This window comes from Vanacampus margaritifer, chromosome 1, assembly GCF_051991255.1.
Source record: "Vanacampus margaritifer isolate UIUO_Vmar chromosome 1, RoL_Vmar_1.0, whole genome shotgun sequence".
Lineage (NCBI taxonomy): Eukaryota > Metazoa > Chordata > Actinopteri > Syngnathiformes > Syngnathidae > Vanacampus > Vanacampus margaritifer.
In genome coordinates this window covers 20,470,873-20,491,404 of record NC_135432.1, presented here as the reverse complement: position 1 = coordinate 20,491,404, position 20,532 = coordinate 20,470,873, and the positions used below count along the sequence as shown (strand labels likewise).

Here is a 20,532-nt window from a genome sequence, read left to right as displayed (position 1 = left end):
ACAGAATCTGTTTCAAACACGCACCCCTGACTCTGTTTTCGCCATCGCTCATGGAAAAGTACCCAGAGAGTATGTTTTGTCTACAAATGAAAGAGAGGAGGTCTTTTAACTATAAGAAGCCATTTTACACGCGGAAGAGACACATTCGGCACTCTGAAATTCCACCTGTTATGTGATGTTTGGAGACTGTCACGATGTCCAGAGATCTCTGTTAGATTAAAATCATTTTTGCAAAGGTGTTTTTTCTTACATTAAATCTGTCTTCAAGTTTTGGAACATGCAAAGAGGACAAATAATTGTATTCCTATTCAATAGTCACACACGGTAATGTACAAACATGGTCACACACACACTTGGTAACACACACATGATCACTATGTGCACGCTCATCATCATGAACTACATCTCACACACATACACTGACACACACAACATTTATAAAGCGAGGGCGGCGGCCGTACCCTGCACCTGTGTCAGCCAATCAGGTTGGTTGTAGTGCTCCGAGGCGCTGAGGGACGTGTTGAGGAAGACGAGCAGCAGGACCAGCCAATAGAACGTCACCGATTTGACGGCGGTGCGACAGTTCCTGCGACACACTCGGTTCCAGCGTCGCAGAGTCCGACTGGATCCACAATGGCGGAAATACGTCACCGTGAGGTCACTTCCTGTCAGTCTGCCTGCTCCACCAATTAAATTCCGTGTGATTTGAACTCACCAGCAGCCGATCTTCATCATTTGAGAACTGAAAGAGAACAAAGGGATGTTAATTGCTAAGCTAACCGCTTGACTTGAGCCTTGTGTGTGTGTTTGTTACCAGCAGGCCTGGCAGCAGTTGGTGTGTTCTTCGTCAATGTTTTCCGTGTTTTCAGATGCTGTTTCGCTGGCGGGGAGACTTGCTGAGTGAGAGACATGACAAACTCATCTGACCGTTGACATGAGTTGTGAAGTTGAGAACATTTGCAGATCCGAATGTTTGATTGATGAGAAGGTAATACGTGTGTTTGTGTGTGAGTCTCACCGTGTGTTTCATTAGAGTGACTGAACCATCCAAATTTCCCTCTCTTCTTATCTGACAGTTCACCTAGAGATGGACCTACATACACACACACGATCACCTGATTAATCTCCACGCACACTTGTAAAAACACACACACACACTCACGTGGGTTTCCATCCTCGTCGAGGTCGTCCATGTCCTCAGCCTGAGTGATCCAGTCCATGTAGCCACACAGGTCCTCTTCCATCTGCTGCTTCTCTCGGAGCTTCTGGAAATCTCCTCGGGCCTTGGCCTTCTCCCTCTCCTTGCTGAACTCTCTGCAACGTCAACACAACATCGCTCAAGGCTTGACCATAATAACCGCATGATAAAGCCGTCGATAACACACCAATCGCACGAGAACAAAGTAATAAAAACACAACAAAATACAACAGTACCGTAATAATATATGCAACAGTAACGCTGACTCAACAATGCTGTTACTGTGCCATTTGAGAGTCAGGAATCCTTAGGAGGATTTTACTAACCCGCTGAGGACACCAAGAACCAGGTTGAGAACGAAGAAGGAGCCAAAGATGACTAGACTGACGAAGTAGACCCACGGCAGCTCAAAGCCGATGGCGTCGTTCATCTGGGCGCATGAGAGGATTATGGGGCGGCCATGACGGCTGGGGCATGTAAAGAGGCAGAATGCTACAGGGGGCCATCAGCAATATAATTCAAGATTACCTTTCTCACACACTACTGAAGCACTCTCATAAACACAACTGAGATCATCTCATTTACATTAATGAAATACTCTCACACTTAATAAAATAAGCTCACAAGACAGGATTCTGAGAGCATTTCAGTAGTATGTGAGCATTTTTTTTATGTGAGTCCTTCAGTGGTGTTTCTGTGTGTGTGACAGCAGAAAAAAATTCGACGGGTGTGATACAGCGTTTCAATCATGTGAACGAGAGCGTTTCAGTAGTATGTGTGAGTGTTTTAGTAGTGAGTGTCAAAGTGTTTTAGTGGTATAAATGGGAGCATATCAGTAGTGTGTGTGAGAGTGTTTTTGTAGTTAACGTAAGAAAAAAATCTGTACTGTGTGTGACTTTAAGTAGTAGTGTGGTTGTGAGTGGAAATAGATTCAATAGTGCCTGTGAAACACTCAGTAATGTGTATGAGATAATTTCATTGATGTGTTTAAGCTGAAAAAAAAACCAGAAGTGTGCGTGAATGCATTTCAGTAGTGTGTCAGAGCACTTCGAAAGTGTGTATATAAAAGTAGTGTGTGAGTGTTTAGTTGTGTATCAGATAATTTGTGTGTGAGAGCTCTTCCGCAGTACCTGAGAGTTTTTTGTAGTGTGTATGAGTGTTTCAGTAGTGCATATGAGAGTGTTTCAGTAGTGAGTATGAGAGTTATTCAGTTGTATCAGAATGTTTCAGTGGTGTGTGTAGTAACTGTAGTAGTAACTGGACGTGTTTCTGTAATGATTATGAGCATTTCAGTAGTGTATGTCAGTGTTTCAGTAATGTGTGTGAGCAGAATAAAACAGTAGTCTGTGTGAAAGCATTTCAGTAGTGAGCATGAGAGCATTCAGTTTCGGTAGGGTGTAAGAGAGTGTTTCAATTGTGCATGTGAGCAGATCTAAAACAGTTATGTGCGTGAGAGCATTTCAGTATAGTTTTCCAGAAGTGTGTATGAGAGGAGTTTCAGGAGTTAGCAAAAAAATAGTAGTGATGTGAATGTTTCAGCAGTGTGTGTTTGTGTGAGTGGAAACAAATACTGCAGTGTGTGATAGAGCATTTCAGTTGAATGCGAGATTGTTTCAGTAGTGTGTGAGAGAGGTAATCCTGAATGATGTCCCTGACAGCCCCTTGTAGAGGCATTTGTTAGTTTCTCACCCAGTAGAGGACGTCAGTCCAGCCCTCCATGGTGATGCACTGAAAAACAGTCAACATGGCGAAGAAGAAATTGTCGAAATTGGTGATGCCGCCATTGGGCCCATCCCAACGCCCGCGACACTCGGAGCCGTTCACAGGGCACTGCCGGCCATGACCCGCAAAGGCACACGGCACCGGGTCGTCCTCCACGTAGGTTTCTGTGGGGCACAAAGACATTTAGCGCAGTGGTTCTCATGGCTAGGAATTTGAAAATAATTTACAATAAATAACCTTTTTTTTTTAAATACACACTTACACATGGAAACTGGCATACTAATACAACAAAATGGTTTAAAACAAAATTATTAGCCAAGTACAGTCCTATTCTCTTTTTTTGTGTGTGGATTTTTTCAAGCATAAGGTCATTGTGATGTTTAATGGTCATTACCACTTTCTATGTAGTAGCATGTTCTGTGCATGCGTCCGATGAAGAGCTCCAAGCCGATGATGGCGTAGATGATGATGACGAAGAGGACCAGCAGAGCGATGTGGAGCAGCGGAACCATGGCCTTCATGATGGAGTTCAGCACAATCTGCAGACCTGTCGCACACGCACGTGAAACAATATCGCCACCACAAGCCCCACTGCCGCGCACACTCACTTGGAACTCCGGAAACCAGCCGGAGGGGCCGCAAGACCCGGAAGGCGCGAAGAGCTTTGACGTCCAAACCTCCAGGTTTGCCCGGCACGTGGTGCGTGCTCGCCTGTTCGCCCGACTTGTGCGTCATGGTCTCCAGGACGACGCTGAACAACCTGTTGCGGAGACAGGGAAGTGACATCATCAGACAACAATGTGCGAAAACAAGGCTCCAATGGCGTGATGGATGGTCCACGCCACATTTGGACTAGGACAGATCAGGCGGGACAGGATGTGATGCTTCACATTCACTCAACCTGAACTGAAGTGGACCCTGAGGCTCGTATTTAACAAGCTGAAGACAAGTCCAACTCATCCTAAAAGCTTGTGACAGTTTATCACTTGAGCACGATAGAGAGTCAGGTGGATAATAAACCGGTAAAACAACAATAATGTGACAGCAATGTAACAATATCAAAAACACAATGCAAAAGTAAAGTAACAATACCATAACAATCATGTAACATCAACACGATCACAATGACGCAACAGTAACACGGTAACAAAAGGCATAACAACAATGCAAAAGTAGTCTCAATAGCATTAGTACAACAATATAACAAAAATGACCCAAAAACTAAAACAATGGTGCATAATAATGTAGCAATAACACAATATTAAGGTAACAATGATGTGAAATGTAGTCAACACTGAATCTATGTAACAAAACTGTAACATTAATAATAACGAAACAATAACACAACTGTAATTTAATAATTATCATAACAACTATGTAACAATAGCATGACAATAATGTAACACCACCGCCAACAATGCAACCATAACACAATGACACAACAACGAGACAACAATGTAACAGTAATGTAATGTAACAATAACATAACAATAATTCAACATTAATGTAACAAAAAATATTAACGACTCGAAACAACAATAACATAATGACGAAAGTAACAAAAGGAGAACAGAAATAACCCATTGACACAACAATCAGATGAAAATGAGGCGACAATAGCGTAACAATAACACAACAATAATGTAACAACATAACAAAAATGTAACAATTATATACTGTCATAACAATTACAGTATCAATAGCATAACAATGACCCAACAGTTAACATACAAATAACAAAATAATAACATATCACTAACATAACAATACAATGAGACCAATAATGCAACAACACCGCAACAACAATGTAACAAAAATGATGATGATGATGCAACAATAACAAAACATTAACGCAACAATGCAACAGCAAATCGATATAAATAAATATACGTCTTTCCAGTGAGTGACGGCATGCAGGCATACAGTACATACAATGGAAACATCATTCACAGGTACGTTTTAAAGTTGTTTTCCAAATAAAACATTGTTAACTTTTAAACTACTGGCAATATCACTGTACAGATTTTGTCACCAATACATTGTAGTTAAACTGCACGTTTCGACTAGGTTAATGTTATGAAATGTAACGCTACCCTAAAGTTAGCAATTTAGCCCTAAACTAGCTAGATTAGGATCATGTAGGGCAGTGGTTCTTAACCTTTTTTCAGTGATGTAACCCTGCAAAATATTTTTCCAGCTAACCAGCGCAAAGCATTTTGGATGAACAAAACAAAACTGTTTTGTTCATTGTGCTGTGCCATCTTGTGTTTTAATTTGGGAACTAGTTTTTACTTTGGCCACTATCCCACCAAGTATCGGTCAAAAAAAAGAAAAGAAAATAAGTAATTGTCTTAATGGTAAATAAATAATTGCGCAATAATTATCAACATAACAAGTCCTCCTTTGGGATCGTGGTACAGGTTGGTTTTCAAAACAAATAATTAAGTTAACTTTAAATAAAAGCAGAAACTGAAAAAAAAAATAACCAAGATGGCTTCTTGCATGTATGCTACTTTTTAAATATATTTTAAAATCCCACGTGCCCCCTGATGCGTTTTCACATACCTACATGGGTACACGTACCCTGATTTGAGAACCACTGATGTAGGGAACCCTGTAATTATTTCAGTAATTTGTTAATTAACCCAGTTTGCAAAGATTGTTATGCCAGACTGCAATGTTAGATGAATGAAACTGGAATAAATGCCAAGATTACCCCTTACCTTATTTTTAGTTCTAAGTAACGTTAACCAAGTTATTGTATACTCTATACAATAACTTAAAGTAATGTAGCCCTAACTAACTTATATGATGTAGTTTAATTTTATAGTAGATAACATAGTATTCATGTTTACCTCACAATAAATACATTTGACATTACAAACTGCTCCTAATTCATTCATGATCATTTTATTATTGTGCGTAATTACAAATGATGGCTTTTCCCTCACATGTCACCGTTTCCAAAACAGGGCATTTTTCGAGAAGCGCCAAAAAAGAAAAAGAAAAAAGTAAGTAAAATTTACAATAGAAAGTAAGTCTAGATAGATCACTTGGAAACATATTTATTGTATCAATTTATTGTCTTCTAAATGTATTTATTAATTATTATAAGTGATTACAATATATTATATAATATAGTGTTTAAAAATGGAAATGTGTTTCTAGATAGATCCCTGGGCATGACCAGCTCAGTGGCCTAGTGGTAGAGTATCTCCCCTGAAACTGGGAGGTTGTGGGTTCAATCCCCAGCTGGGTCATGCTAAAGATTAAGAAAAAAAAAGGGACCTATTTGCTTTCCTGCTCGACACTCAGTATTATGGGTTGGAATTGGGGGGTTAGATCACCAAATGATTCCCAAGCAGGGCTTTTGCTCACCGCTCCCACAAGGGGATGGGTCAAATGTAGAGAACGACTCTCACCCCACTTAGATAGGTGGGAGTCGTGTGACAATCAGCCTCTAACACAGATTAACCAATCTCTTGGTCAGAATGACCAATTTGTATCGATTGGCCCAATCACCAGTATATATTAGTTGAATTCTAGAGTGGTTGTTTTAACCAAAGGATCTGTCGGACACATAACTGCAAGCTACATTGGTCAAATTGAACCTTTCTTTTGGTAAATTTGACCAATCCGTTTTTTAGGGTGTAGTTTGAAATGTTGAACTAAACAAAATAGAAAGTCTTGCAAATGCCTAATTTGAAAGGACTGTTGTTAAAATGCTAACAGTCGGCATGCTAACATCTAGGAATCTAGGCAAACATGCAGTAGCAAGAAGAATCTTGGGTACCAAAAACTCAAAGGCAGAACTACGGTCTTTAAGGAGGAGGAGCTTAGTGATTTGCTGAGGACTCATCCACATAAAGCGATGCAACTTTACTAAATGAGTCGATGGAGGGCATTTGTCCTCCGGCCACCATGACAACAGCCTTCATCATGAGCCCCGAGGACGTGCAGCGAGGTCAATGGTGACCAAACGTTGCGAGCACCAGCGAAAGGCTCCGCCGGCTCGCTGTGACGAGCCGAGCGTTACGCACGCTCGCAACAACGGCGCTGAATCACACCAAATGTGGCAGCGCCGCGGGCGGCCACTCGGGACGGCCGACAAACGAGGACGTCAGCTCACGTTTGCCTCGACTCTCAAACACTTTAGCGCCGCGCTGCTGCACCGCAACCACTGACACTCAAGGCGCTCACCCGGCAGCGAAGATGGAGAAGTCCGACTACAACTATGAATAATGGTAAACATAAAACTGATGTAACAATAATATAACAACAAAACAGTAACAATAAACAATAACATACCATTATTGGAACAATAACAAAATCCGAGCAACACAATAGCATAACAAAAACATGCTGTATCAATAATACAAAAATTACTCATGAAAAATAATGTAACAGCAAAACAATAACATAACATGTTAACACAACAATTACAAAATAGCAATGATGCAACACTGCACTGTAACCACTTACGACACTATTCATTCACATGCTAAGATAAATATGACCAAATAAAACTATTAAAAATAATGACGTAAGATGTAACAAACATAACAATAACATTAACAATAAAACAAGAAAACTATTATAATATAATAACATTAACAACGAAATAATAAATAAAAAAAAGAGCTAAAAAATTGCAGATTAACAATACCAACTAAACAATAGCAGAAAAATAACGTTACAAAAACATTAACAATAGCATAACGACAAAACAAAAACATAACACACTTTTAGACTGCACCGCTGCTTTGCAACCACAAACGAAACGACACTATCCGTTCGCACGGTAGCCAAGGCAGAAATGTCCAAATATGAACTGATGCAGATCAAATCAACTGATGTAACAATCACACGATAATAACACAACAATCTGATTTTTAACAAAACAAAACATGAAAATAATACAACAATAACAATGACATAGCATTACCCTAAAAACATAACAATTAACAGCAATAACATAAAAAATAATTTAAAAATATTACACGACATTAACAATAATATGGCAAGGCATTATCACAGCAATAACATCATAACAGTGACACAACAATAGCTAACACTTAGCTACCCGCACTGCTGCAGTGCAACCACCAACTATCCATTCATTTCCTAGCTAAGATGTATTTTGTCCTTTGCATTTGTATATTGCTTGCATTTAATTTTAACTTTGCTCTGTAATTTTATTTTTGGGAACAGATGGAAACTAGCAAAGTTCTTTACTGGTGCAGTCATCTTTTAATGTTACTGCACATTGTACGTTAAATAAACAAAACTAAAAAAATGTTATTTTGTCTCTCTGCTTTCATAACAACACAACAAGAAGTAACAATTAAACAACATGATAACAATAACGCAGAACAACGTTAGCTTAACTTACCCGACGATGACAATGACAAAGTCCAGAAGGTTCCAGCCATTGCGTATGTAAGAACTTGGGTGCATGACCAGACCGTAAGCCAGGATCTTCAGGAAGGTTTCGATAGTGAAGATGACGAGGAAGACATACTCCACTTGTTCCTAGAGGAAACACAACAAAGTGTCCTCATAGTTTTGAAATGTCCTCACTTTGTGTCTAAATGTCCTGTCTTTGAATCTAAAAGTCCTAATTGTCTCAAAATGTCTTCAGTATTATATCTTAAGTCCTCAGTGTGCTCATTTTGTGTTCAAATGTCCCCACTTTCCAACAAATCCTCTCTTTCTTGTCTAAATGTCTTCACTTTGCATCTAAATGTCCAAATCTTGCGTTGAATATCATACTGAAACGTCTACGACATGATCAAGGTATAAGCAGACGTTTAGCTTAGCTTTAAGTTGCCTTGGCACAGGGTTAGCCTAGCTTAGTACAAAATGTTATCTATGTGTGTGTACGTAACCCCAAGTGAGGGGTGTGGACACGGACTTACATATGAATGGACTGTCAATGCCGCTTACTCGCCATTGGGAGAGGTGAGGCCAATGGCGGCCATCTTATGTTAACAAACATGCACTGAAAACAGTGTTTTCAGCGGAAAAAAATAACAGAAGTTCTCAGTAAAAGTAGCTACGTAAGATGGCTGCCATATCTGGCTTCAGCTGCGAGGGGTCCTATTGACAGTCCATTCATATATAAGTCCCTGGATGAGGAAAGTACAGCTCACCAGGTCGTGGTTAGTGGAGTTGGAGTCGTCCTCAGGAAATGGTTTGGACACACCCAGTGCGACGCAGTTAGCAAAGATGGCTAACAGGATGAAGATGTCAAAAGGCCTGAGGGACACTAAGGAACCTCAACTAGATTACAAATTACACTTTTATTCAAAAAACAAGCTGTTAGTATAAATTTAAAAAACTATTAGTAGAAACAGGAAGTGATGTCATACCATGCTAATAATCAGCGAATCTATAATTCCATAAAAAGGATACTTCCACTCAACAATGGAGAGCGCAGCACGTCTGATGGGGTTGTTCAGTTTCAGGCAGTACAGAGCTCGGGGAGCTCGCTGGACCTGATTGGTTCCCTGGACCTGGACAGAAAGTGACATCATCACCTTACGACGTTAACATTTCTCTTAGCATGTTTTCTCAGTGACGCATCTTGTTGTTTCACTTCTGTCAACTTTTGAATGTACAAGCCCATTTGTTCAATATTTCAATAGTTTTTGGGCAACTCTCCAACAGCAAAATTCACAAATAATTTTTGCCATCTCTTAAAGTGTTATCTCACCTGTTTTTTAGCGTGTGTTCCTCTCCTACGTTGGGTTCCGGTGGAACTGGTGGTAGAGTGGAGGGTGTCTGTCCTGGTCATTCGCACACCCTGGTCCTCGCCTTCCAGCTCCTCGTCCCAGTCCTCGCCGCCTCTCTCCTCTCCCTCACCTCCTCCTCCACCTCCTCCGTCCTCCTCACCCCCCTCTTCCCCCTCGCCGCCACCATCTTCACCGTCCACAGCGTTGGCGTAGCCATTACGTGCCGCGCCTGGCAACGCACATGAGCATCCAGGAATGGCGGACGTAAACAGGAAGTAGAAAAAAAAGTGATTAGGTCAAATTTTATCATAGTTCATTGGCCACTCTGAAGAGGAGCAGTTAAATAAGCTCATAAATGTTAGCTTGCTCCAGAACAATTTGCCGCCCTCACCCCAATCCCACCTCCCATTTCTGAATTGTTGACCCTGGTGATAAGCAAGCACATCTGCTTCACAGACTGAGGTTGCGGGCTCAAGTTTTGGCTCCGGCCTTCCTTTTCAGTTTTCTTACCACATTCCACAAACGAATGCTTGTTTGTCTATACGTGACTGGCGACCAGACCAGGGTGTACTCCGCCACTCACCCTAAGTCAGCTGGGATAGGCTCCAGCTCACCCATGACCCGAATGAGGATAAGCGGTACAGAAAATCAGAAAAGCATGATGATGATGATGATGATGATGATAGAGAAGACGAAGGTGATGTGAAAACACTAACATTGTAGTGAACAGCTGTGACCTAGATCCGCGTGTGTGCGTGTATGTGTGTGATATGGGTCGTGATGTGTGCGTGCGTGTGTGCGTTAGTTATTACCTGAGGACCATGAACACACATACGCACACACACGCACACTATGAACATCTCAGTGAGATTATTGCCGCCTCGCTCGACCTTCGCGTTGTCATTTTCCTAGATTTCCTGTTTCCCACAATGCCTTGCTGTGTCCAGCTGTGACACAAAGCTGATAAGTCGTTCACACACAAATACACACACACTGCCGTCATGGCGACCAGCTTGCACTCGTACAACAGTCGACACTGTAAGACAAAATGGCGTGCTAATGCCGATTGCTGCTAGCGACTCTGCTAACGAACATATTAGCATGGCTGAATTGCAGATGTGGCAAAAGGGCTCAGTATTCACACTCTGTAACTCAGAAGAAGTACAGATACTTGTGTTAGAAAGGACTCTGGTATTGATTCAGTGCTTTGTTTGAGGAGAAGTAAGGAAAATGTAGTCATGTACAAAAGCAATAATGAATTTTTACTGTCAGTCTTACACAATATCTGTTTTGATAATTTGGCAAAACCTCTTCACGCACTTAATCCTCATACTGAGAAGGCAGGAATGAAACACAACACATGTTAAATTTTGTTTACTTTAGAGCTAGCTAGCGTTAGCTAACACACTAGCATGACCGAATCGCAGATGTGGCAAACGTGCTCAGTACTCACACTCTGTAACTAAGTAGAAGTACAGATACTTGTGTTAGAAAGGACTCTGGTAAAGTAGATATATTGATTCAGTGCTTTGTTTAAGTAGAAGTAAAAGAGAAAATGCAGCCAAGTACAAAAGAAAAAAGGAATTCAAATCTGTTTTGATAATTTGGCAAAAGTCACTTCACTCACATATTACTCTACTGAGAAGACCAAAATAAATAAGATAGATGTAGAGTTTTGTTTACTTTAAACCAAGTGTGAGCCAGCATTAGCTAACAGAGCAAACATTAGCTCAGTATTGACAATTCTGAACATCCGGGCATTTCTGCTATTTCCACAATGCAACGCTTCATTTCCACCGCGTATTGTATTGCTTATGCCTGTGACTAGCATACAAACAGGCATATTATTATAATAGTCAAAAAACATTTTAGCACATTTTCCTATCAAAATAATCCTCACAAATCAAATTACATTGATCCAAAGTCCAATGCTTTTCAATAAGCGGAGCACGTTCTTTCATCGAGGATAAATGCTGTATTTGAGGAAAGTGGGAAATCAAATTTATCTCACTTGGATTGTGTCAGTTCCACCCTTAAAGCGTTCAAGGCAAATGTAAATCCAAGACGCATGTTCATTGTTCACACATGACACAATGTGATATGGAATGACTGCGCTAACTAGAACAACAAAGGATTTATCGGAATTGGCCATCTTAGTATACATTTGCCTCAATCGCTTTGAAGGCGGAACTAGGACACCCTGAGTGGGATAAATCCGACTCCAAACCCGAATTTAGCATTTAAGACCACCATTTTGACTCATCACCTAATTTCGGAATTGTCAATTCACACTCGGTAATTAAGTAGAAGTACAGATATTTGCGTTAGAAAGGACTTTGGCAAAAGTAGAAGTACAAAATAAAAAAAATGTTTTTGTCACAGCAGCATATCCCGCCCCCAAATACAATGTTGCTCTGTGATTGGTCCGAACCACCAGTGGTTCATATCGGTGGAAGTCAATGGGAGCGGTACAAGATGGATTCTGAAGACATTTAATATTTTCAATTTGATGTTTTACTGTTTTTGAGTTTACTTATAGGCATATCAATGTGATATAATCATGAGTGTTTAAAATAATACAGTGGAGTAATGATTTTGTGAACTTTATTTTATCCTCTCACCCTCAAAGCTATTGAAGATAGGAATGTGCATGATGTTATTTAGAGCCTTTTGGCATTGGAGTCTAAAAGTCTGGGGTTAGATCCTAATTGCATTTTTCCCCCAGTCAAGAAGGGGAACTGTATGTAAATGTCTGTTTACTAATAAGATTACACCTTTGGCCAACCTGGAATCAACATGTCTGTATGTAAACGTCTGCTTACTAACAACATTACACATTTGTTCACTAGGAGATGACATGTCTGCCCTTTGTTCAATCAAGAGCCGGGAGGAGGAACCTTTTATCTTTTTTGTATAAATGAGTCGATGTTCTGTAAATTGTCACACACTTGAGGTCATCACGTTGCATTCTGAAGTGGTGTCCTGACTGTGTCTTTAGAGGCCTCTAAATAAATTCTTGCAAGAAAACTTCTTCATCAGATCCTGAATACAATTATTTTGGACACGCAAAGATTACACTTAATCCATCCCATCCATCCATTTTCTTGGCCACTTTTCCTCACTAGGGTCGCGGGGGTGCTGGAGCCTATCCCAGCTGGCTTCGGGCAGTAGGCGGGGTACACCCTGAACTGGTTGCCAGCCAATCGCAGGGCACACAGAGACGAACAACCACACTCACATTCACACCTAGGGACAATTTGGAGTGTTCAATTAACCTGCCATGCATGTTTTTGGAATGTGGGAGGAAACCGGAGTACCCGGTGAAAACCCACGCAAGCACGGGGAGAACATGCAAACTCCACCCAGGAAGGCCGAAGCCCGGACTCGATCTCACGTCCTCTGCACTGGGAGGTGGACGTGCTAACCAGTCAGCCACCGTGCTGCCCTACACTTAATATAGTAATCAAATATTCCTTCAATTCTCGGAAGTTTGTGAATTCACAAATACCGCAGGAATACATCTTGCGAGCGCAAGGTAAGGAATTACATAAGAGTAAAGCCAAATGGTCAAAACAGATATTGCATATATACAATATCTGTTTTGATCATTTACCAAAACCTCTTCACCCACTTAGTCCTCATACTGAGAAGACAGAAATGTAAAAAAACAACAACAATACATGTACATGTAAGAGCTAGCTAGTTGCTCAACATTTATGGTATCAAAATAAAATGCTCCCTTGTCAACATGACATGCCGCCAACAATAATCAGTTCTCTTTAAAAAAAAAAAAAAGAAGGCCATGGATAGGGGAAATATATTGCTTTTCGGAATCTATTGCATCATTGCTAATGCTCCCTGGTTCACATTCCCCCATGTCTGTTTTTCCCACATCAGTTAAGGTCTCAACCGCAGTTGACGTTAGCTCTCTGTATCTAGGCCATTTTGACATCGTGTTGTCATCCGTGGACTTTGAAAAACATAGCAAACCTATTTTGACAAAGTAAGCAATGGAAAGTACAAATATGTGTGTGTGTTTTTAAAAGGAGTAAAAACAAAAAAGCATCCGAAAATGAATACTCAAATAAAGATATTGGGAAAGTCTAGTTAAGTACACTGATGAAGTGTTTGCATTTTGTTCCTGCCCACCACTGCTAAATTGATGAATAATCATGGCAGGGATGGGTGAATAATCGGCAGTCACGGAAAGGAAGCAAACAAATGAGCCGGTAAAGAGTGAAGCGAGCCTGCAGGGGGCGCTGCTGCTTCTGCTGCACTAACTTAACATGATTATTTTGTCCTCAGGCTGCTGAGGAGCCGAGGTTAGGACAGTGCAGGTCACATGACTGTTGCTCACGTTGTTTTGTTGTGAGTATGTGTGTGTGTGTGTGTGTAGCTGGTGGAGTTGCACACACACACACACGCACACACACAAACACAGCCCCTGCATTGCCCCATGAGAATCCGTCTAATTATGCCCGAATTATCCAGAGACAACCGAGATCATCCTGACAGCAGCGAGCGTGCATGCATGCATGTACAAGTGTGTGCGCGTGAGTATGTGTGTGTATATGTGTGTGTGGACTAGCGTGACCTCAATGGCTGTAAGACTTTTGGAGGAAGTCCTTCAGCTGAGTCGAGGCCCACTTTAGCGGGACTGGGTTGCGGAACACCAACTGTGTGTGTGTGTGCGTGTGTGTGTGTGTGCGTGCGTGCGTGCGTGCGTGCGTGTTTGTGTGTGTAGTTGAGCATCACTCGCACACAACCCTCATACGCCTTGTTAACTTCCTGCTTTTCACTGTTCTGTTACTCTGCGCGTGTGTGTTGAGTGTGCATGTATGCCCTCCAGGCTGGTCCAGCTGGGAAGGTCATTAGGTTATTTAGTCAACGCCGTTGCATTTTTCTTCTTCTTCATAAAGACATAATGTGTCTCCTCCATCCATTGTGCTTGTTCCCACTTGGGTCATGGGTGAGCTGGAGCCTATCCAGACGGACTTGGAGTGAGATGTGGGGGACACCCTGGACTGGTCATCAGCCAATAACAGAAGCGGCTAATGCTGTGAGAAAGCTAGTCTGTCCATTCAGCATCACTCGATGCAGCTCTGCCTACCTTGCACAAATTACTAGCTAATTTAACCATATCCCACCCACTCAGCATGCAGCATTTCATCGCCAAGCCAATGAAATACTTGTACGCATGACATGGCCAAACACAAATAGCCCCCCGTTCTCTCGCAGGGTTTGAGTTAGTTGAGTCAAATACAAGGCACTGGAACAAAAGGTTGGAGGGATTAGCTCCACCGCCATGGCAACCAGCGATTTAGCGCTAATTTCCATGACAACGCTATCAGGACTTTGGCGGACGCCATCTTAATTCTATGAGCAGGAAGTCTGATCCTCCGCCAGGATGGAAGGATTAAGGCACTCTCGCTGAGGTGTGTGGAGGTCAATGTTCATGTGATGATGTCTTGATCAAGGACATAAATGAAAAATAACCGACACTAAGAAATAAGACATGGAGCAAATGAGCAACATGCGGACAGCAGCGCTGACATTATGATGTAGCTAGGTCATATTCCTTTTTTTTGTGCTCAGTGTTGTTCATTCGGTAATCTTACCGATTCGACAGGTCACTTTGACCCGCAACTAAACCGGAGGGTTAAGATAATAACAGTTAACGCTAATGTTTGTGCTAAGGTCAATGCTAAAGCTAGTGATAACGACGATGGCTCAGTGGTAGCGTGGTCGTCTCCAATTCGTGAGGTTGTGGGTTCGATTCATGTGACCATGTAGAAGCAACCGACCACTGGTGAATGGGTGAATGTGAGGCTTCAATTGTAAAGCGCTTTGGGCACTGTATGGTGTAGTTAAAGCGCTATATAAAAAGCAGTCCATTTACCATTTATTAATGTGTATTAATAAATGAATGCTTAATACTTTAATGCTTAATTTAATGCTAATACTATTATTAAAATGGTAAAATTAGTGTACCAGTGATAACTTCAGTGCCAATATTAGTGCTTATGTTAATGTTAATATGAGTGCTAATATTAATGCTAATATAAGAAGTAGTTAACATTAGTACGACTATCAATGCTTTTTTTTTTGTTCCTTTTTTTTCTCTTGAGAGAGCTCAGTATTGTTCATTCAGTAATCTTACCGATTTGACATGTCATCATCATTGCTCTCTCTGTTTTTTTTTATTTGTGCATGTGCGGGTGTGTGTGTGCATATGTGGTTGTGTGTGAGTGTGTGCTCATTAATTCACCTAAAACCTATTAAAAATCCCATACCGTTCACCTAAACCAAATACTTCAGAATCCTGCTAGTCATGAAGTTTTCAGGAGACCCGAGGAAGGATCAAAGAAAAAAAAGAAGAGTAAGATCCAGCACCGACCAGACATCACCTACTACCCACCGGGTTACCAACCAGAATCTTTCACCAACCCCAGAAACATCTAAATTCCAACAAATTAGGGAGACCTCAAGAGTTGTGCTAAAAATAGTGGTGATATTATTGCATACGTTAATGCTAATTAGCAAGAGCATCTTTCTATCCATCTATTTTCTGAACGGGTCTCTATAAAGACTTGGTTCACATCGTCGGTCAGTTTGTGAATGTCACATCACTAGCGTCCGCGGAAATGCTCTCATACAGTCAGTCAAGCGGAGCGCTTGCGTGAAAATACAGTAAATCTAATGTATGAATGGGGCGGCGGTAACGACTCTAGTGTAGCCCAATATAGCGGAGTAAGAGTAGCGTTACTTCGTCTGAGAAGTTCTTCACACATCTTCTCAAGTAAAAGTAAAAAGCATTGTGTGGTAAAACTACTCTTGGAAGTACTCAAGTAATTGTAACGGAGTAAATGTAACTCGTTATTACCCACCTCTGCACACAGGACCACATCATCTGCAAACATTTTAGACATAATTCTGAGGCCATCAAACCAGACTCACTCAACATCTCGGCTGCACCTTGAAATTCTGTTCTTAAAATTATGAGCCCAATAGGAAACAAGGGCAGCTTTGGCCAAGTCCAAACCCTCACTTGACAAGAGTCGTACAAGGACCGAATAGCCTGTGTCAGGGGTCTGGTAACCCTTACTCCAGGAGCATCGCCCCAGACTCACTCAACACCTCATTTGCACCTTGAAATTTTGTTCTTAAAATTATTAGCCCAATAGGAAACAAGGGCAGCCTTGGCCAAGTCCAAACCCTCACTTGACAACTGTCGTTTAAGGACCGCATATCCTGTATCAGGCGTCTGGTACCCCTTACTCCTGGAGCATCGCCCGCAGAGGCATTTGATCCAGGAGAGCCTCACAACATCCAGAGTTTTTAGGTGCTCCGGGTGGATCACATCCACACCTGGGGCACTACCACCAAGGAGCACCACGTAAGTGATCTAAAATACAGACATAGGAGAGCCTACACCAGAACACCAAGACTCTGGTTTTGGTCTGTCGGTCAAATTGAGGAGGTCTCAAAAAATCCTCCCCACGGACTCGTATGGTTTGAGAAGATGCCAGCAGGGTTGCATTCCCACTATTCGCATTGTTGACGGTGCACTGCTTCCTGCTCTTGAGATGCCGAATGATGGAGCATAGTTCATAGCTGTCCAGAAGTTATTCTCCATGGCCTCACGAAACGGCCACATTTTTGCATCAAAGGTGCGTTTCACAGACCAAAAAAGCCAAGAAGAACTCTTTGTTCAGCTTGACAGCATCCTTCACCGCCAGTGTCCACCAATAGTTTGGGGGATTTCCAACACGACAGGCACAGACCCCCTTAGGGCCACAGCTCCAGTCAACCACCTCAACAAAAGAGGCAGGCAACATAGTCCACTCACTTTCCCTCATGAGGCAAGTGGTTGAAGTTCTGCCAGAGGTGGGAGTTGAAACTCCTGACTAGAGATGGGAATTTCAGGTCCAGAAAGTGAAAACTCTACCATAGTTTGGCTTTTGTTACACGTGCTTGCACTCAATCGGCAGGTAAATGAGGTCATAACGAGAAGCACCTGTGGCTAAAGACAAACTCTGGCAGGGTTTTTACTTTCGTGACCTGGTTTTCCCATCTCTGCTCCTGAGAGTGGACTCACCAGCAGACCCTCACAATATGTAGGGGTCTGCCAAGTCAGACCGGCATCTTCCCCCACCATTCGAAGCCAACACACAACCAGGTGGTCATTGAGACACAATATGTCAAACTTTCTCCTAATCAGCATGTCAACAACCCCCTTAGTTTTTCCTGTCATAGTCCCAGCATTCAAAGTCCCTACTTTCAGTTTTAGGCTTTGTGCTTTCCACTTGTCTTTCTGCCTATTAACATGCTTTCCTCTTCTCCATCATCTTCGACCCTCCATCCATCCATCTTCTTAACCGCTTGTCCTCACAAGGGTCGCGGGGCGCGCTGGAGCCTATCCCAGCTGGCTTCGGGCAGTAGGCGGGGTACACCTTGAACTGGTTGCCAGCCAATCGCAGGGCACACAAAGACGAACAACCATCCACAATCACACTTATGGACAGTTTGGAGTGTTCAATTAACCCGCCATGTCTTTGGAATGTGGGAGGAAACCGGAGAACCCGAAGAAAGCACGGGGAGAACATGGAAACTCCACCCAGGAAGGCCGAAGCCCAGACTCGATCTCCTCTGCACTGGGAGGCGGACGTGCCAACCAGTCAGCCTTCGCCCATCTTCTTCTTGGAAAATGGACGGATGGATGGACCTTCGACCCTCAGTTTCTGAATTTCCACCGGCACCTTGTAGGTTAACAGCACAGATGGCAGACGTTGCAAACCCGGGCTGTGACTGATCCAGTATGAAATTCTTAGGATGACCGCTCATAATTGTTTGGCAAAGTTTTAAGATGGATGCCCTTCCTGACTCCAACCTCTGCATTTATCCGGGCTTGGGACTGTCCTAGCACTGACTTGTGCCCCTTAAGGGCTGCATTTATAATGAAGTATTAGTCATCATGTTAATCTGTGTGTTAATGCTATTATTAGGGTTAACATCAATGATACATTAGTATAGATAGATAGATAGATAGATAGATAGATAGATAGATAGATAGATAGATAGATAGATAGATAGATAGATAGATAGATAGATAGATAGATAGATAGATAGATAGATAGATAGATAGATGGAGGAACTCACTTTTGTGGTTATGCTGCATGTCTTCCCGGTGGTCCACTTCAGACATTCATGCTGGTCCCATCGTCATGGCTCCTCACAAAACAAACAAAACTTTGCATACTGGCCCGGTCCACTTGGTCCAGTTGCCCCAGCTGCTCGTCACTCAGTTTCATTTGATGTGTTTTTTTCTTTTCTATGACGAGGTCGAGTGATGTGACAAGAGAATGAAAGGCTGAGAGGAGAGAAATTCAGCTCGGCTTCACTAATCTGAATCTCTTCATCTCTCCTCCTCCTCCTCTCCTCTGCTCATCTCTCCGTCCCTCTCTCTCTCTGTCTCTCTCTCTCTCTTCCTCTGCCCTCCTCCCCCCGCCCCAATTGGGGATTAAATAGGAAAAGGGCTCAGTGTGTTAAAGGGGAGGACAGCTGCAAATAAATTAAAGGCACAGAGAAAATAGAAATATGACAAAAGATTATACCTGACATGTAAGCACAATCACCTCACGTGAACCTAAACACACCTTACACTTAGCATTAACAGAATGACACCTGACATGTAAACACAATCACACCTAACATGGAAATAATCACACATGAAATGTGAACACGGTCACAGCTGACATGATCATAACAACTGACATGTAAACACAATCACACCTGACATGTAGACAATCACACTTGATTAAAGACAATTACAATCCGCAGTAACATCATGGCACCTCGAATGTAAAAACAATCACCCCTGACGTGAACGCAATTAACACCTGGCGTGATCATAAACACACCTGACACTTAAACACAATCACACTTAACATGTAAACACAATTACACTTGGTATTAACATAACAGCACCTGGAATGTAATAACAATCACATCTGTCATAACAATCACACCTACCAATAACACAATCACACCCCACATGAAAACAACCACACCAGTCTTGTAAACATGATCACACCTGACACATAACCACAATCATACCTAACGTACACACAATCATATCTGACATGAACACAGCCACACCTGACATGTGAACACAATCACAGATGACAAAAATTGTGCGTATGAATATGATGATGGTATGTGTGATTGTGTGAAACTATTGTGAAAGGTGACTGGCAGTGAGCTATTTTGAATGCAGGCTGTTGACGTCAGAGTGGGGCTGTCGGGACTTGAACACACTTGAGATGAAATTGAGGATGAACCAATGTTCACCTTCACACCTCCGCCTGTCCTCTCCTCATTACCTTTGTCCTTCACTACCTATTCATTTCCATTTGTGTGTGTCTGTATTTGTATGGTAGTGTTTGCCTGCTTTGTGTAACCAGATAATCCCAGATTTACCTCTTTTCCTATTTGTCAAGCAACTTGTCTTCATCATTGGTGATGCCGCTAGACCACAAAAGCAGACTTACACTTTTGTGTGTGTTTGAGTTTCAACATACAGTGTTATTTATACTTCATTTTAATAAAACAGTTTACTTATTATGATAAACAACAAGATGCAAAATATGTACATATCTTGAATAGATTTATAACAATTTAATACATTTGAAGAATATAAAGTAAATTAAGAATTGGATAAATAATGGTTAAATAAGAAATGTAAAATGTTAGGGCGTTTACCTTTATCAATTTATAGCATTCTCTTTTTTAGTTTCTCCTATTTAGTCTAAGATAAATTCAACCAGGTGTGAATAAGATTGCTTTAGAAGCCATTTTTCCCTTTTATGTTTAAGGAAT

At 41.7% G+C, this 20,532-nt stretch overlaps 1 protein-coding gene across 3 annotated transcripts in view; it reads right to left on the bottom strand.

Annotated features, from left to right (window-relative positions):
* Window positions 1-19,113, bottom strand: part of cacna1fb (calcium channel, voltage-dependent, L type, alpha 1F subunit) — a 38,562-nt gene extending 19,449 nt beyond the window's left edge. For 2 of the 3 annotated variants that reach the window (XM_077581640.1, XM_077581650.1), the window contains exons 1-14: window positions 18,814-19,113; window positions 9,636-9,883; window positions 9,335-9,435; window positions 9,073-9,178; window positions 8,313-8,452; window positions 3,529-3,680; window positions 3,315-3,467; window positions 2,888-3,084; window positions 1,525-1,628; window positions 1,163-1,314; window positions 1,019-1,093; window positions 815-896; window positions 716-742; window positions 462-622 (exon numbers count right to left, since the gene is read on the bottom strand). In XM_077581640.1, coding sequence (XP_077437766.1) covers window positions 462-622; window positions 716-742; window positions 815-896; window positions 1,019-1,093; window positions 1,163-1,314; window positions 1,525-1,628; window positions 2,888-3,084; window positions 3,315-3,467; window positions 3,529-3,680; window positions 8,313-8,452; window positions 9,073-9,178; window positions 9,335-9,435; window positions 9,636-9,883; window positions 18,814-18,859 — 1,744 coding nt within the window. In that variant the 5' untranslated portion in view covers window positions 18,860-19,113. Of the gene's footprint in view, window positions 1-461; window positions 623-715; window positions 743-814; window positions 897-1,018; window positions 1,315-1,524; window positions 1,629-2,887; window positions 3,085-3,314; window positions 3,468-3,528; window positions 3,681-8,312; window positions 8,453-9,072; window positions 9,179-9,334; window positions 9,436-9,635; window positions 9,884-18,813 lie in introns of all 3 variants that reach the window. The other variant, XM_077581632.1, reaches the window with a different exon arrangement.
* Window positions 19,114-20,532: the final 1,419 nt, after the last annotated feature.